The 27,432-nt window shown below is 44.7% G+C and overlaps 1 protein-coding gene across 6 annotated transcripts; it reads left to right on the top strand.

Annotated features, from left to right (window-relative positions):
* Positions 1-1,670: 1,670 nt before the first annotated feature.
* Positions 1,671-27,399, top strand: TRIM13 (tripartite motif containing 13). Of its 6 annotated transcripts, none has more exons than XM_029602823.1 (2): positions 1,671-1,905; positions 21,834-27,399. In XM_029602823.1, the coding sequence occupies exon 2, from the start codon at positions 21,837-21,839 to the stop codon at positions 23,058-23,060; it is 1,224 nt and encodes a 407-aa protein (XP_029458683.1). In that variant the 5' UTR covers positions 1,671-1,905; positions 21,834-21,836; the 3' UTR covers positions 23,061-27,399. The 6 variants fall into 6 exon arrangements, with proteins under 6 accessions (XP_029458683.1, XP_029458686.1, XP_029458682.1 ...); XM_029602826.1 differs by lacking the exon at positions 1,671-1,905 and adding an exon at positions 1,930-2,177; XM_029602822.1 differs by lacking the exon at positions 1,671-1,905 and adding an exon at positions 2,241-2,685.
* Positions 27,400-27,432: the final 33 nt, after the last annotated feature.

Raw genomic sequence — 27,432 nt, 5'->3', positions numbered from 1 at the left:
CTATTTTCAATCAGCCTCTGTCTTCAAGGGACCCTCTACAACAGGGAGAGAACCCTTTTCTGGGGGAGATGCTCATACCTGAGAACTTTTGACCCAGTCACCCTGAGATTACCATGGATTAGCCGGGGGGGGGAGGTCAACTGCACTGTGAGACTGGATGCTCACAAATTTGCTCTCATACACTAACACTTTTACATGTTCACACTTATTTTCACTGCTCATTCTCATTTATACCTTTACTTCTCCCATCTACACACACACATACTCGCTTCTCTCCCTCTTCCATACACACATGCCTGCTCACTTGCACTCAGTTCTCTCCTAGTCACCTACATACACTCTCAGTTCTCTTCTTCCTACAGAAATACACACTCTCACAGACGTGCTCATGTATTCTCTCTCCCTGCTTTCAAAAGACACTAGCAACAGCAGCCTCTAACTTGGGTTCCTGGAGCAGCAGCAGCCTCTTCCTTCAGGCTGACTTCTTTTCTCCTCCTCCTCCTGTGCTGCAGAAGTCAGTGATGCCAGATGCCAAAAATTGTTTCAGCCCAATTACCAAATCTAATCCAAAAGTAGCCCAAAACTCAAAAGTTGTAAAAATGTTTATTCTGCAAGATAGTACATAGATTCCTGCATACAAGTTTACAAAATTAACAATGTATATTAAAAAAAAAAGTAAAAAACAATTGATAGAAAAGCATAAAATCAAGGTTGTCATGTTCCATGTTGCCATAAGGTTCATCTAAGAGCTATGTAGAGCTGCGCCATTCAAGATATATTAGAACTTCTAATGTAGAAGCAAGTCCAGGTTGGGGACCTGACCCCTCCCCAGGCACTATATATTTTTTTGCTCTGGCCATGCTAACCCCTGTTCATTCAGTACAATATTGTAAAAGCAAGTGAAAATTTAAAAACAATGTATGCATTGTGCCGATATTGAATTCCCGCACAAAGTTTGGGTTTGAAAAGTGTGCTGGCAAATATGTGGCATGCACAGGAATTGGTCGAGACTCATTAGCGGAGGTATAGAAGCACCACCTAAAAATCAAGGTTGTCCTGTTCAGTGTTGCCATGTATGCCATGGTGTTGGCTCAAAACTGTTACAGCACAAATTTTTTTCGGGACATACAGTATATGCACGAATGTGTAATATTGCCCCCAGCAGTTCCTGCTGCATTCTGTTTTGAACATTTAGCATGTGAGGTACACTCAGCTAAAACAATAAAACAATTAATAGTTAAATAAAATTTTAGAGATTTAATTTGAAGTTGTCCAAAATTTTGTAGTTCAAATCAAGACAGAGAAACAAATGCACATATACTGGCCAACCCCCCTCCTTCTGCCCAGCAGACTCTCCTCCTGCCTCTTAAGAGATTTTCTTTTTTTTTTTGGTAATGGTTTGGCTAAAGAAAGAAGTGGGCAGAACAAAGAGGAAAGAAAATAGTAGGCACAACTTTGTTCTCACCGGTTTCACCCGTGTTGATTGATGCCCTACACTCACCATCATTTGTCCCTGTTCATGGCTTGCAAGTAGCTTGTGAGTGTATCAGGGAAACGTTGGTACTTCATCTTCATGGCATGCTTTGCAGCTTTAAGAACATAGGCCCCACCCACCACGCTCTGCTTCCAGAAAGACGCCCAAAAAGACAACCAAGAAAAAAAAAAAGCCCCAAATCCCTCAGCCAAAAACAAAAAAAATGTCCCACACACGCTCATTGGAAAGTAGCCGGCCTGAAAACCGCCTATCTGGCACCACTGGCGGAAGTGGACGCTGCCTTTCTCACTCCTCCTTTGGTGCACGGGCAGGAAATCGGGATATCAATTGGCCAACTTAAACAGGATGGGACGGACAAGTGGCTGTAAACATTGCAAGGGACAGTTGTAAAGGCTGTGCAGGAGCAAGTGGTGAGTTAAAAAGGGCCAGGGACGGTAGAAATCACTCGGTCCTCCTTTTTCAGCGGCGCAAAACAGATGACGCCCTTTCTTCTTCCCGGGAACGGGCAGGTTGCTTTTGCTGCAGCACCCGGAGTTTTCCGGTATTGGCCCGGAGTCCTGGTAATTCTTTTAGAATCCCGGAGTCTCTGGGCCAAATCTGGAGAGTTCCCAGGTATGGAGATACTGCCTGCTCCCAGCGGCAGCAATCTTCAGAAGCCCTCGGTCTTCGAGCTTCTAACTTGGTAAATGGGGGAGGGGAGACCTGCACCACCTCCTCAGAAGGGGGCGGGTGTTTGGGTGGTTCGATTCGTACTCCTACCTAAATCCAGTCCTGAAAGGCAAGGGCAAGAGATTCAAGTTTCGGTTCTACTCAGTCTCCGCCCTGATTTCTGAAACACACTTGTGCTTCAGCCTTCAAGGATGTTTTTTCTACATTTATTACGTGCAACTGCGAAGGCCACGGCAGATAAAGGGAAGGGTCGAGCAAACGATGGTTAAGTCCCTTTCATCGCGTCCTGTCCTTTCCCAACTGCCGCAAGCGTACATCGGGACGGAGACAACAGCAGAGAAGGGGGCGGAGAGATTGGAGGGCAGCCAATAGTAGCCGCGGAAAGCTCAGGCGCTCCTTGGGCTGCGGACGGTTTAGAGGGGCCATGCGGCAGCTTCATTCCCCTGATTACGGGGCCCAGTCTACAGATTTCAGCTGTGGGTATGCATCTGGTCGACCTTCGTGTACAAACTGCATTTGTGGTAATGCTAGCAGTTGTGTCTTAGTACCTAACAGCTTACTTTTTTTTTTTTTTTCTTCGTTCACTGTAAGATGTTAGCAGTTTGGTTTGTGGGAATGAGTCTGTGAGGTTTCTATTAGCACACTTAAAGGAAGAACCGATTTGACTTTATAAATGACGTCTGGTGATGTTTTTAATTTTAGCAGGTAAATATTCTAGTCGCTAGGCGGCAACCAAGAGTTTTCTAGCTGCGAGACCATTGTGCGTGTCTGCAGACAGCTCCTGACCAAACAGATGGGATTGTACCCATCCCCTCGCTTAGATAATCGTGAACAGCTTCATTTTCTCTTAAGGGAGAAACAAATCGATCGCTCTTAGAATATCTGATGCAAACCAGCTGAGTAGACGATCATGATGTTAAAACTAGTTTTCTTGTGGCGGTTAGCTCCATAAACATTAGAGTCGACAAAGCTGAGAAGAGCAGGAGTTTACCAGGAGCAAATGCAACACATTTCCCAGCAGCTTGGGAGAATAGAAACCAACCACGCCCTGATCTTAAAGGCTTTCAGCTCTCAGGGTTTTAAAATAAAACCTAAAAGACCGAACAGTCTACTTTTTAATTAATAAATGCATGCACTTTCTTTATTGTATGGCAGTTTTAGTCAACATTGGTCAGTACGGGTATTTGGTGACTTCATTATCTTTTCTGAGAAGCTCCCGCTAACAAGATGTCATTAGGAAAACCTATTAGCAAGAATGTGTAAAATGTATTTTCTAGGCTGACTTTTCATGGCTTGTTTGATGTCTCTAGGCAGTCTGTACTGTAGTTTCTTCAGTGGTCTCCTACTGAAGAGCAGCCAAGGCTGGTTCTGTGGCGTATGTGAAGGTGATATCTCTGAGCTTCAGACTGCCTACATTCACTGTGGCATTGATACGGGCATGGGATACAGCATTAAGAGTTGGGTCCTAGAAAGAAAATATGAGCCCACACTCGAATCCGTTTCTTTGAGATTCATTGACTTTAATATGTATGCTTTTTTTGTCCCTCTGAATCCTTTTTAAATTTTTTTTTCTGTTCGAGATTCTGTCTGCAGCTTGCAATTTGTATAGTATTACTGCTGGTCTGAGCCTAAGAGGTGTTTAATAATTTAGCAGTGCAAGACATTTGGCAGTGGTGTCTGAAAATGCATTGCCATTAAACATAAACAAACGAACCTTTTATATTTGATAATGCTAATACAGACTGCTTTACCCAATATTGTTGGTTTTAGGAATATTTTTCACTGCTATTAGCTTCCTATCTGCGCTCACCTTTTCCAAATGGCTGTCATTTGTAGTGGATTTTTACATGTTCTCTGATATCAAGCAAGACTTTTTAAAAATGTAAGTAGGGGTGGTTGGGCTTTGGCTAATGTTTCCCAACCTTTTCAAGTCCAAAGCACATTTTTATTAAGAAAAAACATGCTTTCTGTGCATAAATTATGTGCCCAAGAGCTTTCTACACAGAGAGCACTTTTTTGTTGTATGCACAAATCATATTTTATGCACAGAAAACATGCTTCATATTAATGAAAATGTGCTTTGGGCTTGAAACTACAGTTCCTGGCATCAGAACTGTTGCTTCTGCCCTTCGATTAACACTAGCACTGGAAATCTTACTCCACCTTGGACCAGCATTGGTTTAATTCGTGCTCTCTTACAGGCCGATACAGTACAGTGCGCTCCTACGGAGCACTGTTAGCCTGCTCTTGGACACGCGTTTTCCCTTACCCCTTATTCAGTAAGAGGAGGAAAACGGGCATCCAACCCGCGGCACCTAATAGCGCCCTCAACATGCAAATGCATGTTGATGGCCCTATTAGGTATTCGCACGCGATTCAGAAAGTAAAATGTGCAGCCAAGCCGCACATTTTACTTTCAGAAATTAGCGCCTACCCAAAGATAGGCACTAATTTCTTCCGGCACCGGGAAAGTGCACAGAAAAGCAGTAAAAACTTGGCGATATTAAGTTGGAGGTCCCGAAGAGTAAAAAAAAAAAGTTTAAAAAAAAAATTTGAATTCGGCCTGTGGCTGTCGGGCCAAAAACCGGGCGCTCAATTTTGCCGGTTTCCGAGCCCGTGGCTGTCAGCGGGCTCGAGAACAGACGCCTGCAAAATTGAGCGTCAGCTGTCAAACCCGCCAACAGCCACCGCTCCTGTCAAAAAGGAGGCGCTAGGGACGCACTAGTGTCCCTAGCGCCTCCTTTTGCCCGTTTTTACTGCTGGGCCTAATTTAAATACTGAATCGCACACTGGGAGAGCGGGCATTCGCCCGCTCTCCCGCGGACTTTACTGTATAGGCCTGTTAGTACATCTCTCTCTGCATGGGTAGGATTAATAGTTAATGCCTTCATTTGCATGGGATTTCCATGAGATGGATGCTAAGCAGTGCATATTGTTCTACATACACTTTTTTTTTTGTGTGCAGTACTTTTTGATGCATCAAAAAAATAAAACTTGTGCATAATTGCAGATAAAACTGTGTTCTACGGAGTGTAGCTTATTATATCTGGCCCATAGGGAGAGAAGATACGGAGATGTGCATGGGTCCATCAAAATGGAGCAGTGTCCCAGTGACTTTGAAGTTAACTGATATCCCTGTTTTATGGCAGGATGGTCTTGGCTCTCCACAATACCATCTTGTACTAGATAAGAAAATGTTTGTTAGATTACACAACACACTTATAAGTATAGACGTTTACTTTATAAGTCTGAGAAAAAGCAATAAAAGCATACAAGATAAGAGTTTACATGAAGGAAAATTCACAGAATTGCTTCCCCTACAATTCCCAATCAGGCCGATACAGTACAGTGTGCTCCGGAACGCGCGTCCAACCCGTGGCACCTAATAGCGCCCTCATCATGCAAATGCATGTTGATGGCCCTATTAGGTATGCCCGCGAGATACAGTAAGTAAAATGTGCAACCAAGCTGCACATTTTACTTTAAGAAATTAGCGCCTACCCAAAGGTAGGCGCTAGTTTCTGCCAGCACCAGGAAAATGCACAGAAAAGCAGTAAAAACTGCTTTTCTGTGCACCCTCCGACTTAATGTCATGGCGATATTAAGTCTGAGGTCCTGAAGAGTAAAAAAAAGTTAAAAAAAAAAAAAAAAATTTAAAGTGGGCCGGCGACTGTCGGGCCGAAAACCGGACGCTCAATTTTGCCAGCGTCTGGTTTCCGAGCCCGTGGCTGTCAGCAGGCTCGAGAACCGACGCCGGCAATATTGAGCGTTGGCTGTCAAACCCGCTGACAGCCGCCGCTCCGGGCTAAAAGGAGGCGCTATGGACGCACTAGTGTTCCTAGCGCCTCCTTTTGCCTGTTTCTACCACACCACCTAATTTGAATACTGAATCGCGCGCACCGGCGAGTGGGCATTCGTCTGCTCTCCCGCGGACTTTACTGAATCGGCCTGAATGTGAGTCTATATATATCTTTGTAGATCTGGGAACACAATGCATTGGCAAGAGCTCATCAGACACTTCATTAACCACTGCTAATGTCCAAAGCTATTCTTCTGAGCTATTCTTTCTCTGATTTCAAACAGCTTGTCTCATGTTGCTCTTTTTAAGTTAATTCTTCTGACCTTTGCTCTGGTTTCTTCTCTGGGCCACTCCCATGTGTTCTCGAAGCCCCCCCCCCCGCTGTCTGTTATCACATCAGCAAGCAAGTTAGGTATGGTCAAATGGCTACTGGCCTGTTTTCCTTTGATATCTGCAGTTAGCCTACTGAATAACTGCTGTTTAATATATCTGATCTCAGAACTTGCCTTTTGTTACAAGCAGGCTAAGAAAAACACTAATAATATCAGTGATTTCTCTGCTTCATTCCTTTCTGTCGCAGTACAATATTCTTCATGCAATCTAACTTCCTCCTTAAAATAATTTCCCATGCATCTTTAAGTGGATGTGGTTGCATATATATACATTTGCAGATAACTACTGTTTGCGTTTAGTTCCTTCAGGCATTGCCTATGAATTTCTCCTGCCATCTCCATTGCTTTTCTGGTACTAAGAAGATAGGTTATTGGCACCTTCAGTACATTTTTCAGTAATGCTTCCTTGGGCTTTGGCATAATTTCCTCCACTTATTGTGGCTAGAGGAGTCTTGCTTGGGGCCACCTCCTCTCTCCTCCTGTTGTTCTCTGCTTTGTTCTGTTCATGGTCAGCTGTCTTTTTAACATAGGTACAGCTCCCACCTGCCCCAGCAACTTATCCTACAGCTGCTTCTACTCCCTCTGCAACTTGTTCATCCCTACCCTCTCAACATCGTGCATGGATTCTTTCTATCTTTCTCCCATTTCCAGGCTCCTGTTCCCTCTATCTGCAGGAGAAAGCAGAAATCTATGGGGCTGATGTTTTATCCATGCTGAGCCTACTGTGGATTCTTACTTGTATTTTAGCATTGCCCAGGTATGTAATAAGAGCCAAAAACACCCACACTAAAAAAAACCTGTGGCAAGCTTAGTGTGTCCGATGCAAAATGGAGAGTAATAAACCTTATGAGCTATTACCTTGTAAAGGAAGGAGATGCGCTAATGGGGAGGCTGCCTCTCTTTACTGTGGAAAATTTAACACTTAGGTCAGAGCAGGAGTTAAACTACCTGCAGTAAAGAGGAGAGCACCAAACCCCACTTGGGTGGACTGGGTGGTTCAGTGTGGCAAGTTGTCCCCTCCTTCTCGTGATAAAATGAAGTCAGGTCCGTGAGTCCTCCCAGACCCCTTCCCTTCCTCCCATCTTAAAATGAAGTCAGCCCAGCAGATTTGGGTTGGTTCTCCCAGCCCCCTCCCTTTAAAAATTAAATTGGGCCATGCAGAACACCTGAGCCCTCCAAATCCTGTGTCCTTCACCCCCCCCCCCCCCCAGCTGGAGAAGACTTTACATCTCTCCAACAGGGTTGTTCTCACTGTGACAGCAGGTTGGGCCTTTCACTGTCACATGTCAGTGAAAGGACCAATCCCCTTTCAGAATTCAGTTGGACTTATTCAAAGGAGGCACAGGTAGGGGGGAAGAGAGGAGTGCTGTGGTACCCACTTATCCATGCCCTGTATACCGTCCATTAATTCCCACACTCTGGACTGATGCTATGGCTAGGAAGGAGCATACATGGCTACACATGTACTCAAAAAGGAGCTGCTGCACATTTAAGAACCACCACTGGTGTCTCTTGGTAGAGTAAAGCCCAGGTACTGGTCTGGATCTGAGCATCAGGAAGTATTGACATGATTAGTTCTGATGGCACACTGGTTGGGAAGCATTGGATAAGCTACAGAGTTTTGTTGGAATTAGCAGAGAGAGAAGAAATGTGCCACTAATGCAGCAACACCCGCTGGCTGAAGGAATAGAGCTGAGGGCTAGTCTTGAAGCAGATTTTGCTTTGACTGGCTAGGGATTTTCTGTGTTGCCTGGATGAGGTGAGGAGGGAAGGTGTTTAAAGAAAAATGTTTAAAAAAAAAAAGAAATGGGGTGTGGGAGCTGACATGCACATTAATAATGTGTGTGATTACTTGGGGATCACTGGATTGCAATGCCCTTGAAAGAGCTATTGCCACAATCAAGTCTTTGTCTATACAATACTTTAGTTTTAAGATCATATTCTTATACTTGTGGGGTAAGCCTTCTCTCCTGTTAACAGTTACAGTGAATTTTTTTTTCACAGTTTCTCATATTAAGTGATCATTTAAAGCATAGCTGGTTGCAAATTCTACAAGACTTTGGGTGTTATTTGTTTGGAGCATACTGTATTTTTCGCACCATAAGACGCACCTGACCATAAGATGCATCTAGGATTCAGAGCGGGAAAATTAAAAAAAAAAAAAAAAAAATGGTGTGCTAAACCAGCTCTGTTCCTGGGCGTCTGCGTCTTAAGGAGCAAATTAGGGTAAGGCATAAAATTGTGGGGGGGTTTTTTTTGTCCCCATCCCAACCCTTTAAACTTAATTAACTACAACCCCCCAAGACTTGCCAAAAGTCCCTGGTGGTCCAGCGGGGGTCCGGAGTGATCTCCTGCACTTGAGCCGTCGGCTGCCAGTATTCAAAATGGCGCCGATAGCCTTTGCCCTTACTATGTCACAGGGGCTACCGGTGCCATTGGCCGGCGCCGGCTGTCCATTGCTCCTACCATGTGACAGGGGCCGACCAATGACACCGGTAGCCCCTGTGACATAGTAAGGGCAAAGGCTATCGGCACCATTTTGAATTCTGGCAGCTGACGGCCCAAGTGCAGGAGATCGCTCCGGACCCCCGCTGGACCACCAAGGAGTTTTGGCAAGTCTTGGGGGGGGGGGGGGGGGGTTGTAGTTAATTTAAATTTAAAGGGTGGGAATGGGGACAAAAAAAACATTGGTTGTAGTTAGTTTTGGTTTTTGGGTTGTTGTTTTTTTTTAATATTCACTCCATAAGACGCACAGACATTTTCCCCCCTCTTTTGGGGGGGGAAAAAAGTGCATCTTATGGAGTGAAAAATACAGCAGTTTTCTTTTTAGAATCAATCTTCCAGCATATTTCACTGATATATTTATAGGCCTTCAAGACTGCTTCTGTAAAATATTGGTGACTCTTTAGGTGCATTCCTTCATTGCAAAGTGCCTATTGCTATGTCTGCCCACACATTTGAGGGGCTCTCTCCCTAGATAGGTCTGACTGAATTTTAGAAGAGTTTCTTACTGAGGATCTGTGGTACCTGCCAAATTTCCATCAACTCTTGTTAGGGTCAGGACCTCTGATAGAGCCATCCCTAAATTTACAGGAGATGGCAGGAACTGGCACTTAAAATGCAAGAAGACTATGAAGTGTGCTGCTTTTGTGTTAGGCTAGAAGCGTACACCTCTTCAACTTATTCTGTATACCTTTTCTGGTCATAATGTTTCAAAACAGGTGTATTCATTGACTGTCCTTTTTGGTGCTACAAAATCGTTTTTTGTTTTTAATTGAACCAAGTAAACAAATTGTTGAACAACAGATAACTATTACACAATAGTGACATAAATATCACTAAGAAGGAAGAAAACACTTGAACGTCAGCACATCCTAATATTATGAATCATCACATGTGGCTATATTTTTTGCTAACCCTGAAAAAAAGTTAAGATCCCAATAAAATCAAATGCCTATGAATAATATTGTAGACCTGATATAATGTGGACGATGTGATAAAATAATTTGATCTGCATTATAAGTGAGCCTGAGTTATATAGACTTTGTGATATTGAGAAAAGTCCTGCTAAGTGAGTTAGCCAGATAAATACATATCCAAATAAGTGGCGGCTGCTAAACATGGCCAGATATTCAGCCGCTGCCACTTAGCCAGATCAGTACTTGCTTAACCGGCTAAAGGGGTGCTGAATATTTATCAAATTTGAAAGACTTGAAATTGGAAGCCAACCTTTGACCATGTTCTAAGCAATTTCGTGTTATGTTGGGTCTACAGTATATGGCAGGGGTGACAGATTCTGGTTCTTGAGAGCCACAAACAGGCCAGGTTTTCAAGATATCCATAATGAATATACAAATTATCTCATGCATATTCATTGTGGATATCCTGAAAATCTGGCCTGTTTGTGGCTCTCAAGGACTGGAGTTGGCCACACCTGGTGTATGGTATACCATTAACAAAATCTTTTTCATAAGTTGTGTTCCAACATCAATCTGTTGTAAGTCTGTTTAGGCCCTTGGTTAAGCTAGCATTTCTCAGGAAGTTTGGAGCAACTTTCTCACAATATTTTTTATTTATTTATTTCGATTTATATTACACTTTTTGCACTTTTTTCAGCGCTTCAAAGTTGATTACATTCAGGTACTGTAGGTATTTCCCTATCCCCAGAGGGCTTACAATCTAAGGGGCTCATTTATCAAATCGCGTTACGGCGTTTTCACATGCGTAAAACGCCTTTAACGCCTGCGATAGCACCATAACGCATGGTGCGATGCAAATCTGAAAAAGAGGAGGCGTTAGGGGCGGCAGTGGGCTGGGCCCACAATTTTGTGAAACCTTATCGCGCGGCTTTAACGCTGATTTTAACTACACCTTTTTCATTAGCGTTAGGCCGTGCGATAGGTTGCGTTAGGGCTTTATTGCACATTGCGGTTTTTGCCCATGCCTGTTTTAGTTGTTTTGAAGCTCCTGGAGAGCCAACCTAGCTATCAGGGCCCATCCTAGAGAGAGAGAGACTAGCCATAATGCCCTAATACTAGATAGGTATTTATATCTCTATGGAAAGCCCACTTAGTAACTCGAGATGAGGTTTAGGTATTAGTGTAGGGGTTAGGGACCACTTTGACATTCAAAATGAGACATATGAACAGCACAGTGCTCTCTTGTGATGATATGATGACCTTCGGAGTGAGAAAACTCAGCCAAAGATGAGATTTATGCAATGTTATATCAACCTAGCTTGATGTTACCCAAGTAGGCGGTCCATTGCTCCTACCATGTGACAGAGGCCGGCCAATGGCACCGATAGCCTGTCACATGGAAAGGGCAAAGGGCCATTTTGATTACTGGCAGCCGCCGGCCCGAGAGCAGGAGATCTCTCCCGGGACCCCTGCTGGACCACCAGGGAATTTCAGCAAGTTTTGGGGGGGGTCGGGAGGGTGCAATGAAGTAAGTTTGAATGGTTGGGGTGGGTTTTCTCCTACAACCCCCCCCCCCCCCTGGGTTTCAGGGCCCCCTCAGGGACTTTCAGTAAGTCTTGGGGGGGAGGGGCGTGTAGGGCAAGTCTTGGGGTGGAACCGCACATCCACTTAAAAGGTAGGGCTTATATTTCAAGCCCTACTCCAAAAATCTTGAAAATCAAGCTAGGGCTTATTTTCAGGATAAGGTTTATTATCGGGGAAACACGGTAGCATGTAAGCATTTGTATCAGTCTTATTTGTTGTATTTTCTCAAGAGGACATGCATTAGTGATAAACTGCTGTCTTTTCATAAGTATTTATTTATTTATTTAAAAACTTTTCTATACCGTCGTTTAGTAGTGCACCATCACAACGGTTTACAAGGTGGCACGCATATATGTATTTGATTGAATTCTTACTAACAAAGTGCCAAAACATTTAACGGTAACAATTTTCATAATCTAAGGTATATAATGTGAGATTTGGGTCTTGTCTTTTATATGATTAATAGGGATCATATAATAATTGAACTTTAAACTGCATGGTTTTTTAAATTATTTCTATAATGATGATGGATATATAATTATGTTAATATGGGGTGACTTTAGCTTTATGTAGATGTTCATTCGCTTATTCCTTTAAACTTCTTGTTGTTCCCCATTTATATTATAGAATGCTTTTTTGAAAAGCCATGTTTTTAAACTTTTTTTAAAGCTTTTTAAATCACTTTGTAGTCTTGTTTCGAGTGGCAATGAGTTCCATACTGCTGGTCCGGTTAAGGAAAGGGCTCGTTCTCTAACTTGGGTAAGTTTTGCTGTCTTTACGGAGGGGATTGTTAGTAGAGCTCTGTTGGCTGATCTAAGATTTCTTTGTGGGATGTGTAAGCGTAGTGCTGTGTTTAACCAGTCTGCTTTTTCTTCGTAAATCAGTTTGTGAATTGTGCATAGTGTTTTATATTGCACTCTTTGTTCTATTGGCAGCCAGTGTAATTCGGCCAGTGTTTGGGTGATGTGTTCCCTTTTGTTTTTACCAGTTAGTATTCTGGCAGCCGAGTTTTGTAATATCTGAATTGGTCTTATTGTTGAGTATGGTAATCCTAGAAATAGAGTATTGCAGTAGTCTGTGCTGGAGAATATAAGTGCTTGTAAGACTGTTCGGAAGTGCGCTTGGGTTAATAGGGGTTTAAGCCTCCTGAGGACCATTAGTTTGGCATATCCTTCTCTAGTTTTTTGTGATATGTGTTGCTTCAGGCTGAGTTCCGTGTCAATTATTACTCCTAAGTTCCGAGCCTTCTCGGTTAGTACTATTTCTTGATTGTTTTTAAGTTTGATTGGGTTTTTGATTACCTCAGAGCTTTTACGCTCTAGGTGTATAAATTCAGTTTTTTCAATGTTAATTACTAGTTCCATTTGGTTTAGTAGTTGCTTAATTATGTCTAGGTACATCAATGCAAGGTTTAATGTCTTATCAATTGTGTCCTCTACTGGTAGTATTAATTAATTAGGGCTAAATAAGTAGGGCTATTGAGCCTGGTAGTTGGAGTTTGTGTTGCTGTTACTGAGATGACACTAGAACCAGAATATAGTTTTTGTAAGGTGAGTTGTACAAGGAATGTCATAATTCTGCTTTACATCCATAATTGTGGGTCAGGGGGGGTTCCTGTGGATGCAAACTGTACTTTTTACATTTAGCCCTATGATGGTCATGTGTTCAGTGTGTCACGCATGTGAGAACCATAAGAAAATTATTCCTTACCTGCTAATTTTCGTTCCTGTAATACCATGGATCATTCTAGACTGTGGGTTATGTTCCATGTCCAGCAGATGGAGTCAGAAACCAAAATTCCCAGGGGAGGAACCATATAACCACGCCTCCCCTGTAACAGCTCTCAGTAACTAGACTAACAAAGCCCAAAAGAGAGAGACTAAAAAACAGAGGGATCAAGTAATCAAAGAAGGAATTGAAATAACCGCTGTCCAAATAAACAGCAACTAAATTCTGAACAGTGAACTTGCAAACAGCAGTGCGTGAACAAAAAAGACGCGCAGTATTCGAAATACAGAGTAAAAGATTGTGTAGGCAGGGATGTCCCACCAGCAAAACCCCCAAACCAAGGGAGGGTGTCTGGAATGATCCATGGTATTACAGGAACGAAAATTAGCAGGTAAGGAATAATTTTCTTTTCCCTGTACATACCAGGATCATTCCAGACTGTGGGATGTACCAAAGCTTTCCCATCACGGGTGGGCCGCAGACAGCCCTGCTCGTATTACCTTGTCTCCAAGCTGACCGCCTGACGGAGCATCGACGTCCAGGCGATAATGTCTCGCAAAAGTATGGATCGACTTCCAGGTGGCTGCCCTACAAATCTCCTGAGTGGAGACGGAGGAGCTCTCCGCCCAAGATGTTGCCTGGGCTCGAAGCGAATGAGCCTTGACAACCAGCGGAGGGGACTTACCTACGCCAAGGTACGCCGCTATGATCGCTCCCTTCAACCACCGCACTATAGATTGTTTGGAGGCCATGCAACCCTTCCGGGGTCCGGACCAGAGGATAAAGAAATGATCGGAGAGCCGAAAATCATTAGTCACCTCCAGATAGCGTATCAGAGACCGCCGTACATCCAGTCTACGCAGGTCTCCAGACTCAGAAGAGGCAAAAGATGGTAATTCCACAGATTGGTTGAGGTGGAATGCCGAAACCACCTTAGGGAGAAAAGAAGGAACCGTCCTCAGCGAAACCCCTTCAGGCGTGAAACGAAGGTATGGTTCACGACAGGATAGGGCCTGCAGCTCGGAAATACGTCTTGCTGAACTGATTGCCACGAGAAAAATGGTCTTGAGAGTGACGACCTTGATGGTTGCCGAGCATAGAGGTTCGAACGGCGAACCACAGAGGACTCTGAGAACCAGATTCAGATTCCACGACGGACAAGGTGGGCAAATCGGAGGCTTCAAGTGTTTAACTCCTTTAAGGAAACGGGAGACATCCGGATGCGAGGACAGAAACTCCTTATTTCCACTGCGAAGAAAAGCCCCCAAGGCCGCCACCTGAACCCGAAGACCTTCCAGACTCGAACATAGGTAACAGAGGTGGACATCTTACATGCTTTCAGTAGCGTTGAAATAACCGGCTCCGGATAACCACGCCTTCTCAACTGACGCCTCTCAAAAGCCAGGCCGCAAGACAGAAGCAATCTGCCTCCTTGAAAAATATTGGTCCCTGGCGTAGAAGACGTGGCAGCTGACCGAGACGAAGGGGACCCTCCACCGTCAAATTGCGCAGATCCGCGAACCACGGTCGTCGGGGCCACTCTGGCGCCACAAGGATCACCGGCCCGTGGTGTGCCTTTATCCTGCGGATGACCTTGCCCATGAGGGGCCACGGTGGGAAAACATATAGGAGACAGTGGTGCGGCCAGGGTAGGACCAGCGCGTCCACGCCCTCGGCGCCACACTCCCGCCTGCGGCTGAAGAAGCAGGCAGCCTTTGCATTTCCGGCGGTTGCCATTAGGTCTATGTGCGGTGTCCCCCATCGCCGTACTATTATCCGCATTGCCTGCTGCGAGAGCTCCCACTCTCCGGGATCCAAGTTTTGTCGGCTGAGAGAAGTCCGCCTGTACATTGTCCACTCCCGCTATATGCGAGGCCGTTAGTCGTTGGAGGTGAAGCTCTGCCCACTCCATCAATTTGTCGGTTTCCAGAGAGACCAACCGACTTCTCGTGCCTCCCTGGCGATTGATGTACGCCACTGTAGTCGCATTGTCCGATAGCACCCTGACTGCTTGATGGCATACTATGGGGAAGAAACCCTGTAACGCCAGACGGACCGCCCTGGTCTCCAAGCGGTTGATGGGCCACTTCGACTGTTCCTCCATCCCTGGATTGAGCTGTCCCAACAGACCGCTCCCCAGCCTGTGAGGCTGGCGTCCGTGGTGATAATCACCTAATCCGGGTCCTCCAGCGACACCCCCTGAGCTAGGTGCCGCAGTTCCAGCCACCAATGGAGACTGATGAAGGTTCCTCTCGGAATTGGAAGGATTGCCTGAAAATCTCTCGACACCGGCTGCCACCGGGAGAGTAGGGATCTCTGCAGAGGCCTCAGATGTGCAAATGCCCAAGGAACCAGATCGATGGTCGAGGCCATAGTCCCCAGTACCCAGGCAGTGGGTGTCTCGAGCGCCATAAATCCTTGAATCTGCTGAGGCAGAGAATGAGCTCTGTCCGGATGCAGAAAAACCCTGGCATTCTTGGTGTCGAAGTGAGCTCCCAGAAAATCCAACGACTGGGACGGGACCAGGCTGCTCTTGGTGAAGTTGACAATCCATCCCAGAGATTGGAGAAGTTGTACCACTCTGTCGACTGCGAGGATACACTGCGCTCGTGACTTTGCACGGATGAGCCAATCGTCTAGGTAAGGATGCACAAGGATGCCTTCCTTGCGCAAGGTTGCCGCCACTACCGCCATGATCTTCGTGAAAACCCGTGGAGCTGTGGCCAGGCCAAAGGGAAGAGCGCGAAATTGGAAGTGTTGACCCAAAATTTTGAAGCGTAGGTAACGCTGATGAGCTTGACAAATTGGTATGTGGAGATACGCCTCCGTGAGATCCAACGAAGCCAAGAATTCTCCCGGATGAACTGCCGCTAACACTGAACGGAGTGTCTCCATGCAGAGACGAGGAACTCTGAGGGACCGGTTGACCTGCTTGAGGTCCAGGATAGGACGAAAAGTACCTTCCTTCTTGGGAACCACAAAGTAGATTGAATAATGCCCCTGGCCCAGTTCAGCGGCTGGCACCGGCACTATGGCCCCCAATTGAAGGAGACTATCGAGGGTCTGCCGCACGGCTCCCTGTTTGATTAAGGACCCGCAAGGGGAAAACAGGAACCGGTCCCGAGGCGCGCAAACAAAATCCAAAGCGTAACCGCGTCTTAGAATATCCAGAACCCATTGATCCGACGTGATTTGGACCCACTCTTCGTAGAAGAGAGCAAGGAGACACCACCCCCACCCCCCCCAGTCGAGGGACCACCTCGGGGGTCCGTCTGGCATCATTGGGTAGATTTAGCGGATGCACCAGCACCCTGCGCTTCCTTACCCTGGCGGCGCCCACGAAAGGGCCGGTTCCAGGAGTGCGAACGAGAAGAGGGAGCCCGAGGTGGCTGTTGCCTCTGAGGACGCGCTCTCCGCTGGTTACGATAACGGTTTCTGGAGTAATTATATGATCTTGACAAACGGGGTCGATCTTCGGGCAACTTGTGCACCGCGTTCTCATTAAGGGACTTGATGATCTGATCCAAGTCTTCACCAAAAAGATACCTACCCTTATAAGGAAGGGCCCCAAACATGTCTTGGAAGAGGCATCAGCCGACCAATTGCGAAGCCAAAGGAGCCGACGCGCTGAGACCGCCGCCACCATGGTTCGGGCTAGGACCCTTAAAAGATTATATAAGGCATCCGCTCCATAGGCAACAACGGTTTCCAGTCTGTCCGCCTGGTGAGCCTCAGCATCTGGTAAGGACTGGGAGGTGAGAAGCTGCTGCACCCATCGAAGACCCGCTCACTGTGCGAGGGAACTGCAGATAGCCGCCCGCATCCCTAAGGCCGAGACCTCAAAGATACGCTTGAGGTAAACCTCCAGCTTCCGATCCTGCATATCCTTCAACGCTGTCCCTCCAGTGACAGGAATAGTGGTATGTTTTGTGACCGCTGATACCGCAGAATCTACAGCGGGAACTTTGAGAATTTCCAAAAAAAAATCGGCCAGCAGAGGATACAATTTTTCCATGGCTCTACCGACCCTAAGGTTGGCCTCCGGGGAATCCCATTCCCGAGTGATCAACTGCAAGATCCTGTGATGAGTGGGAAAAGACTTGGCTAGAGGCCGCAGTCCTGCTAGGAGTGGGTCCCCCTTCTTGAGAGGCAGGTCAGGCCCCACCGGTTCCGGAGGGGGATCAATATCCATTTCCTGGAGGATGTAGGGAATGAGGTCATCTAACTCCCGCTTGGAAGATGCGGAGGACCCTAGGGTCATCGCCCTCCACCTGGGCCGCCAAGGTGGGGTCGTCCATGTCGGGGTCCTGGGATTGTCCTTCTCCCGGCGAAGTCTGTATTATCGATGGTGTCCCGGTAGGGCCACGAGATGTCCCCGCTCCCCCGCCTACTAAAGGGGGGCGAGCCTGAGGGAGGGTCCCACCCAGGAGGGGGGTAGGACATAGTATCTTGGGGGGAGAGGGTCCCCAGGTCCCGAAGGTCGTGTCTCTGCTCTGAAGAAAAGCCCTGTGCTTCAGGACTATGAATTCAGGGGAAAAGGCCTGGCATCCTGAGGTGTCACCCCCTGGGGGATCCACCCTCTGCCTACCAGAATTAAACTCTGAGTAAGGGTCTGGAACGGATTATCCGTGTCCTCCTCAGAAAGCGCGGCATCAGAATCTTGCAACAAAATGGCTGCCGTTCCCGCGTTGAGAGGGAACGGGGCCTGGCGCTTCCTTCCCACGCGGTCTGCAGCTTGAACGTCCTTGTTAGTAGCTGGCGCACATTCCCCCTCAGGGAAACCGCCTGAGCACAGACCCTCTTCAGAAAATAATCCGGCCCTGTTGGAGCCCTCACAAGGCGCTGCAGACTGCATCGCCGCAGGGAGAGAGAGGCGGGGGAGGCTCTACAGGTGGCTCGCGCCTAAAATGAGCACCGACCCGGCAACGGACGCTTGCCGCGGTCCCCCACCGACCTGAAGAAGAACTGATGGGGAATTAACCTCCTGACAGCAGGCAGCCCCGGGGAATGGTGCTTCGCGGGGCCGCAGGTCGGGATGTCGGTCGCTCCCCAAAAGGGAGGGGGGAAAACCTGGGTTAGGAGGGAGAGGCCGGCGCTACCGACTTTCACCTCAGAGAGCCGAACGGAGTCCAAACAATTGCAGTCTTCTGCTGAAAAAGAAGATGAAACAAAAATACACTTACCCCAACTGAGCCCTCAGTGAGGAAAATGAGAAAAGAAAGAGAGAAAAACAGGCAACAGCCTGTCAGCAAGTCACCAGGCTAGAGAGCGATGAGCCAGCACCAGCGGAGAGCTCTCCCCCTGCTGTAAGGGGGAGCCTTAGCAAAGTGACCTAAACTGTAAATTTAAAACTTCCTATTTTTTATTTTTTTTTTTTAAACTTGATCCCCCCTGAGGAGGTAGCCCTAAGCTGACAAGCTGGGGACCACAAGACCCCTGCTCACATCTGCTGGAGTCAGAACATTACTGAGAGCTGTTACAGGGGAGGCGTGGTTATATGGTTCCTCCCCTGGGAATTTTGTGTTCTGACTCCATCTTCTGGACATGGAACATAACCCACAGTATGGAATGATACTGGTATGTACAGGGAACTGTCGTGTGTGTCCCAACAGAAAAAAGGTTGAGAACCACTGTACTACATTGTAGTTCATCCTGTTTTTTAATCTTGCAGTTTGAATAAAATATTATTGTTATAATTAATAGGGCAGGTTCCACACTCTTATGCTTTCTGGTTTTAATTTAATGTGCCACAGGCTATTTTCCAGATCCAGAGGAAGCACTATGTCATCATTCTTTATTTTTTGCTATCTGTTTTTTATTTCTGGACAGTTTCCTGTATGTACTCCCTCTCATCACCAGAGTCTGCCATGCTTTCAGTCCAGCATAGTGTTATGTTTGGCAGTCCATGGCCCATGGACCACCGCACTTACCACCTCAGCTAGGGGCTCCCTGTGGGCTCCTGACAAGGTCCAATGCGGCAGGATGCCACTGACTTCCATGCAGTCAAACGCTACCAGTCCCAGCTGACATCTTGCTTCCTAGGTGCATGCATGCCAGACCTCAGCCTTCTTAAAGGGCAAGTAGCGGGAAAAGCCCCATGGAACCAGATGATGATGCCACTGCCAAAGCCCTATAAAGGGGTCACTCGATCCTGCATTTGGCATCTAAGCAACAGGTCCTCCTACTCCTCCGTAGAATATGTTGCTTCTGGCGCCTTGTCTTCAGATCTCATCTCCTTCCATGTTGTCCTGTTGTTCTTCACCTTACCTGCCTGTCTGCCCCTTCTCTCTACTCAGACTGATGCCTGACTTGACCTCTGCCTGCTCTTGGACATTCCTGACCACTGCCTACCACTAACCTCTGCCTGCTACTGGACATGCTTAACTGCCATCTGCCTCTGACCTTCACCTGGACTTGACTCATCTGACCTCCACCTGCCTGTGATCCTGCTATCCAAGGACCTCTGCTTCTGCCATCAGCAGAGACCCCACCTAAGACTTGCCACCCCCAGCACCCAAAGGGTTAACCTGAAGGGAACGAGGGCTGTTATAGGCAAAGCTCCAGCTGGGTCTCTGCTTCGGCCAGGTCCACCTGATGGTGAGAACCTGCAGGGCTCCTCCCTGCAGGTTGTGCCAACTCTTCCTAGGCCCAAGGGTCCACAACTGCAACACACAGCTTCTCTCTTGCCACGGTTTGCACCACAGTAAAGTGTGTAACATGACTCTTCTACTGTAGAGCTGTGTTACATTGGTGTATTTCCTGTAGTGGTTGTGGGTTCCCCATTGTGTATTTTCGTTTAGGAAATGCTATTTATTCACCTTAGTAACCAATAGAGTGCATAAGCAAGTTTCTGTAACCTGGCTGGCTAAATATCTGTGAATATAAATTCATTTTTCCTAACATTTTCCTGGTTATCTTTCTCATTATAAACCAAAAGCCTTCTTAAATAAGGATGTTTTTCACAGGGCACAACATGGGAGAAATATTAAAGGACCCATTGAGCTATGCAAACCACATTTATAGGGCCCTTGAGTGTGTTTTTAATGCAGATGCCTTCTTAAGTAAAGAAGAATGTAATTGTCACATGTGCTAGCATTAATTGTCATTTGAAATCAAGCCTAGTTAACATGTATCCAGTTCATAGTGTGGAGTGGCACAAGGCTTTCATTCTGAGCCATGATTCTTTGTTTATCAACAGATTTATTTCTCGCCCTGCACTGTTAGTTTTCAAAATGAGGTACAACAGCAAAAAGAACAAGTGAAGAACTCATAAATACAATCAATCTAATACAGGAAGGATATAAAAACATAAGATTTTTAGGACTACATCCAACATACTGCAGCAGGAAGCTAGGTGACTGTTATTTAACATTTATAGTCTGCCTTTCTCAGCAGTGCTGTACATGTTAGATTACATTATTAAAACATTGTGATATTAAGAAATACAACATATACATCATGCAAAAATAATGCAATAAGTTACAAAATATATCAGCCCTATCTAGCATACCTTAGGATACTTTTATAGATTATGACCTAATAATACTGTGGGTTGTTATATGAGAAAACAGATTTTGTTAGAATTGCACTTTTAGCATTTCTCATTTACATTTTCTTAGTTTACGATAAGTTATTGTGATTTTAGTTGGTGTCTGAATGTCGGATGGCACAATTTTAAGAAGTATCCAGCAGCTTGTAGAAAAAATATTATTAAAACAAATTATGTGGTGTGTCCCTTTCATGAAGTCTTCAATAGAGAATGGAATTCTGTTTTGTGGATTTAGAAGATAAAAATTAAGATGGGTGAAAAGTTAGACAATATTTGGAGAGTTATAACATATTTCGGGACTAACTTCAGTCTACCGGAGGGGGCTATAACATGACCAGCTATTGCTGTTCCTTTGTTCTGTTTATGCTAATAATTTTCTTGTGCTATAGCAAGCTATTTTAATCTGTTATTGCTGAGGTTTGTGCGATGGCAATATGAATGAAACTGTGGATCATTTTAAACAAGTCCCATAAATTCTGTATAAATGTATGTGCAGCCCTGACTGCCTTTTGCACAAAACACTGGAGTGGAAAGTCAGCAGTAATTCATGTCTTTGGACTCCAGATACAGTTGAATTTCTTTTCCTTTATTCTGCATTTGTGTGATGCTGGAGAGTGTGGGTTACCTGTCAGTGCTTTGTTTAGTCCCAGCAGCCGGGGGAAGTTGTGGATGAGGCATAGATTAAGATAGCCAAATTATTATTGCCACCCACTTGGTGAAGATGGGAAGAGGATGTTGTAGTGCAGGGTGCTACATTCTTTAGCTGCATTGGTATATTTAATAGGCTCTTCACACTGTTTGTTAATTTAAACCTATCTAACAGTTGCACACTAAAAAATGTTGCAGTGTCTGGTAACGCAGGGTACATTCACAGGAATTAAAAGCTTTTACCTTAGTTGCCTCATTATATGGCAATAAGGAAGACTTCCAGTTGTGGCTAGTTCTCATAAATATTTCCAGGCTATAAGGGATTGCCTGAGCCAGTCCTGTTTTTTCTGAAAATCCTATGCTATTTTATTCCGGGATTTGTCCTGCATTCCCTCAGAAAAGCAATTCTCTGATCCTGTATGTGCAAGTTTGTAAGTGAAAATAAAAATGGTAATTCTGCTTATGTTTGATAATTCAGTGTTGGGTAATCTTGTCTTTTCTGTATATACTCAGAAGTTTGGTTCACTTACTGCTTCTGCTTTCCTTGCAGGCTATGATGGATCTCTTGGAGGAGGACCTTACTTGTCCTATTTGCTGTAGTTTGTTTGATGATCCTCGGGTTTTACCTTGTTCACACAACTTCTGTAAGAAATGCCTAGAAGGGATCCTCGAAGGAAATGTTAGGAGCGTGCCCTGGAGACAGTCAAATTTCAAGTGCCCCACCTGCCGAAAAGAAACCCCTTCTATTGGAATTGGTAGCTTGCAAGTCAACTATTCACTGAAAGGAATTGTGGAAAAGTACAACAAATTCAAAGTCATTCCAAAGATGCCTGTGTGCAAGGTGCACAGTGGGCAACCCCTCAATATCTTCTGCTCAACAGATCTGAAGCTAATTTGTGGGTTTTGTGCCACTAGAGGAGATCACGCAGACCATGGCTTCTGCTCAATTGAGGATGCCTATCGCCTAGAAAAGAGTGCTTTTGAAAGTCTCTTTCAGAGCTTTGAGACATGGCGGTGTGGAGACTTGCTGTCCCAGCTTGACACCTTGGAAACTAGCAAGAGGAGAGCCCTGCAGTTGTTGACTAAGGACTCTGACAAAGTGAAGGAGTACTTTGAAGCACTAGAGCACACGCTGGAGCAGAAAAAAAATGAGATCCTGTCTGATTTTGAGACCATGAAGTTGGCAGTGATGCAGGCCTATGACCCAGAGATCAATAAGTTGAACACGGTTCTGAATGAGCAGAAACGGGCTCTCAGCCTTGCGGAGAGTTTTAGGGATTTGCTGGATCCCATTATTTTTCTGCAGCGGATGCAGGAGTTCAGGGAGAAAATCAAATTAATTAAGGAGAGTCCTTTACCTTCCTTCTCAGATAGCGATCTGAGTCCATTCCTGAAGAGTTTTGATACCAGTCAGTGGAATAATGTAAAACTGATGGATGTGGAGAAGCTGTCCCTACCTCAGGAACCACCCAGTTCAAAGATGAAACTTCCATGGAGGATTTCTTGCACATATGGGGGGGCTATACTTACTTGCTTTTTAATAATGTTAGCCATAGCACTGCTGTTTGCAGAACCTCTAAATGACATCATAAATACTTGGATGTCTGCAATTATTTCCACATATGCAATAGACATGGCCAGGTTAGCTGATCTTACAGCTTCTTATTGGGAAAAGGCTGCAGAGGGAATGCGGCTGCTTGGTGAGACATTTCAGAGGTGTATCCTGATGCTGCTTGAACTAGTGGCAGAATTTGTCTGTAAATATAAACTTTTATAAAGCCTACTGCACAAAGACAAATGTTTTAAGTAGCTTAAAATATTGAAAAATAAAAACCATGGGATGTATTGTAGAAGAAGCATGAGCTCCTATATTCAGAAGCATTTAACCAGATAACTCTAGAAGTTATCCAGCTAAATAAATATTTTGGCACTGAACTGGCTAAATTCTAGCAGGATAATTTTTTTATCCAGTTAAAAGGTGGCCGGATAAGTCAGAGGCATGCCAGGAACATACCCAAAAGGAGCTGAGTTAGTCAGATAAGTTATCCAGCTAATTCTGATATTTAGAGTTGGCCAGGTAACTTATCTGGCTAACTGTGGTCAGCCCATCTACCTGTCTTAAAGTTATCTGGATAAACTTATCCCGCTAAGATAGCCAGAAATATTCCGCGGCGCAGCCATGCTACTGAATATATAGGCTGTTAGTGGGATAACTTTATCCAGCTAACTTCTTTTCCCTTCTCCTGTGGATTTCCTTTTAAAACAGGAAATCGGGGGGGGGGGGGGGGGGGGGGGAGTGAGTGGGCTGCTAGGAGCACTGTAAACATTTGCCGGGTCACAGTTTCACACTTAGTACAGCCTAGCCACCTATATTCCACAGAGCAGTTCCCGCACTCTGCTGCCGTGTTATTACTTGCCTACATATGGTGGGGAAGAAAGTGGATAAAGGAGGAAGAGGAGTGGGTGCAGAGGATTTTCTGGTTTTGTAGGAGAGTCTGTAATAGTTATGTTGATTCAGAAAGATTTTTATCCCCAGACAATGTCTTGTGCCATCTCTGTTGTGACTTCTTTCCCCTCCCTGGCCAGTGGCTGGAGAGGAAGTCTTGTCTGAAACTGAACCCATCAGCAGTGTTTCTCAGTCAACAGAAGACATATATTTGTACTAGCACTCACCTTTTCTTCATCACTGGAGCCTGAGCACATCACCTTCACAGTGCACTTGACCTCTGCTGAACAAGAGCTCATACTAAGGTGAGCCTCAGGCATGGTCTTACAGAACGTGTTTAAGCTTTGAAGTGTGTTAGGTGGGGTTAATTTCTTTTTTGTATGCAAACAGAAAAAGTGACAGCTTGAAGATTATTATATACAGTATAATGACAATAATATAGCTGAAATAATATCAGAGCTAGGAAAATGAGTCCTACACAGTTTTCTCTGGAATAGAGAGCTGGTTATTTCTAGTGCTAGGTGATGCATATAGAAAAATGCAGAAATAACATTTTATAAATGACTTCTTGTCCTCCTCTTATGTCTCCTTGAATGAAAGGAGTCATGATTCAGGTGATGACTTTCAGCTGCTGTTAACGGGACTATAGACATTTATAGTTCATGGCCAAGCAGCCATATATATGGTGGTCCTTGCATAACGAATGTAACAAAATAATCCCATCAGATGCAAACAAGACAAATCACTAGGTGAAAATAATCCAAAATGTGAAACATGCTCATCAAAAAACATGAGTAGCACAGGGGACAAAATACTCAATAAGGTGCAGTCATGTATTAGGGTACACAAAACAAAACCTAAGTGTCTGCGGCAACCAATATGTGTTGAAATCAGAACTCCTCAAAAATGGCCTTTAAACGAATTTCATTCAGTTTTCTGCAGTAACAGCAGAAGGAGCTTAATCTGTCCTGCAGTGGCAGTGAGAGCGCTTCTGCCAGCTCAGATCCTTGAAGTTGGAAGTGCAAGTGGCAGTGCATCAGAGCGACTTAGGGAGAACATGTCCTAGCAAAGCCACCATAGATTGGCTGCATTATGTATTGCTGGTGTTGGTGCTGCTTATGCAGGGGGAGCCACTTGCACTGAAGACAGGGGAAGAGACTGCAGCATAGCTTTGCCAGGTTTTCAGCTGCTGTTGAGAGCAGTGTTGGCTATGGGGAGAAAGGTACTTGCTTCTGTGGGGCTGCAAGAGAAAGCCAGGTAAGGACAGTGGTTCATTGAGCTCCCAACCACGCTGACATCTATTTGGAAATGGGGGGGAAGGTGTATGGATATCGTACTTTAACGATGCAGGCTTTGGAGGCATAGAGTGCAGACATCTTCATTATTATAATCCAGATACTGAGTCTTTCTCCCCCTTGTTTAGGGTCTCCAGTGGCAGTTGTTTTGCTCATACCATCATTCTGGCATGTTGCAAGAAATGGGAGTGAGAGGAAGGGAAAAGAAAGGGGAAGGAACTAGAGAGGCAGGAAGATTGCTTGGGTGGGGGTGAGAGAGAGAGAGAGACACTCCTCATCCTGCCATCTGCCTACCTTCCCTGCCCCCTACCTCCTTAGGTGAGCAGATGTTTGGGTAAGGTTGCTGGGGGTATGGCAGGGTTGCCATCTTTTGGCGTGTATTACTGACATACCCCTGGAAACCCTGCTCTCCCTTCCCTAGCATTTCAAATCCCTGTAAAGGTCAAACCTGGACCCCACCCCCTCCAAACTTTTCTCTGTAAACAACTCCAAAAGACTCTCTACTTCCCTCCCCAGCTCAGCAAAGTTAGACCTCATCACCCCTGACTCTGTGATTTGAAATGCTTCTTGAAAAGTTTGTGGCCCCTAGCTTAAAGCATATTGCTGAATGTCTCAATTTTTTTAAAATGAAAAATAACTTAACATCTCTCAATCCATGCTATATAAATAATGGAAACATTTAGCAACCAATACAATTTCAAATTAGGAGTGAGTATTAAGTAATATTTTTAGTTTTATATTTGCTGGTTAAAATATATAAATTTAGAGCAGGCAGCGTTGAACAATTATAGGCAATCAAACTAGCAACCCGAGATACTGCTCCACGTTCACAAAATCCCAGACTTGGCCACGTTTCAGTAGAGTACCTTCATCAGGAGACAAGCTCAATATTAAACCTGAAAATTTCTTCTAGCTTCACAACATACTGGCTTTAAACAGAATTGTAATACCCCTTGGCTTTCGGTTCTCCATTTAAATAAATCACATGTTATAAAGGAGCCAGTCATCAGGAGACTGAACAGGCCCATTCATTAAATCTAAATTGCATGTCTAGGAGACAGCCAAACAGGGCACATTGTGCTTCAGAGGAATTCAAAGAGATAAACAAAGAAATGGCAAAATACCTCACATAATTGCATTCCATTAAGTCTCATGTAATGGTCCATGAGGATGAAGTGTCCAATGTTAAGATCCATGTTTCTTCAAAACCTGACAATTGTCTGTCACACCCCTCCTCCACCTCCAGCATTGTACAGGAACATGGTCAAGTACACAAACACAATTCTTCACACATATGCTGATGGGTATTGCAATGTATGATCATGGATGTCTCTAAATGGCACCTTCAGTGGCAGCTCTTACGTTCAGTCAGATATGTCCACAGTGAACACTTAATCTTCCCCACATATAATAATCCCTCAGGACATTGTATAATTTAAATAATGAAACTAGAATTACAGTCAGTCAAACGTTATAACATGAATTGCTGATGCACAAAGCAAGTCAGAGAAAGTATATTAACACAAACCATGCATTGTCTACGCTGTTGTCCTGGTTCCTATGAAGCAGCATTAGTGGGGCACAAATCCACTGACACTAAGAAGTCACATTTTTACCTATGAGAAAAGGCCACCACAGGTGGTTCTGCAAAAACCTCAGGCATCTATTTAACAATGCTCACTCCTAACTTTGGAAGTTACTGGCTGCCTCTTTTTTCATTATTTAGAAAGCACAAAGTTAAAATAAAAAAAAAAAAGACTAAACAAAATAGACTTGCTTGGAGCTATGATTTAAATACACATTGGTTGCAGCATACTATCAGTTTCTGGTTTGTGTACTATTCATAGAAGCATATTTTGTCCCCTATGCTGTTTAAATGTTTTGGTTTTTTTTGTGATGAATTAATTTTTTCACAATATAATCCCACGCATCTGATAGTTTGTGTTTTAATATTTAGTTGAAGACAATCACAGCTGTCCGCTGTAGGTTAGATCTCACTGAAGATCACTGGGATAATCAAAGCAATGTGGTGTGTGTTGTCCTTTTTGAATATAGTTAAATAGCCCTTTGTGATTAATCAGAAAGGCTTTGAAAGGCTTTATGATGTACTTGAATACAAGTGCCTGTTGACTATATTTCATAAAATTACAGGAGTAAGCTAAACTTTATAGTCACTGAAACTTAAATTCATCTTCTGATTGTGGGATTAGAAGATATTGCACATTCTGTCCAGTGAAATGCTTTTTTGTCCAGCAGTTTTGACTGCTGATAAATAGCCTTGTAATTACAAAATGTAGTAACCATTATAAAGAGAGCATTTCTTATTGACACTGCGAATGTTCACTCATGAATATGAAATATATACTTTAAAAAACCTGTAGTGTCTTGTGGTCTGTCTTTGGTTTTCT

Source organism: Rhinatrema bivittatum, chromosome 5 (assembly GCF_901001135.1).
Source record: "Rhinatrema bivittatum chromosome 5, aRhiBiv1.1, whole genome shotgun sequence".
Lineage (NCBI taxonomy): Eukaryota > Metazoa > Chordata > Amphibia > Gymnophiona > Rhinatrematidae > Rhinatrema > Rhinatrema bivittatum.
This window is presented reverse-complemented; position numbering and strand designations above follow the sequence as displayed.

Bases quoted from the DNA above. Each gene is read 5' to 3' on its own strand.
- TRIM13 (XM_029602822.1), top strand. From the start codon at position 2,647: ATGCATCTGGTCGACCTTCGTGTACAAACTGCATTTGTG. The intron at 2,686-21,833 runs GTAATGCTAGCA...CTTTCCTTGCAG, and splicing joins GTGTACAAACTGCATTTGTG to GCTATGATGGATCTCTTGGA.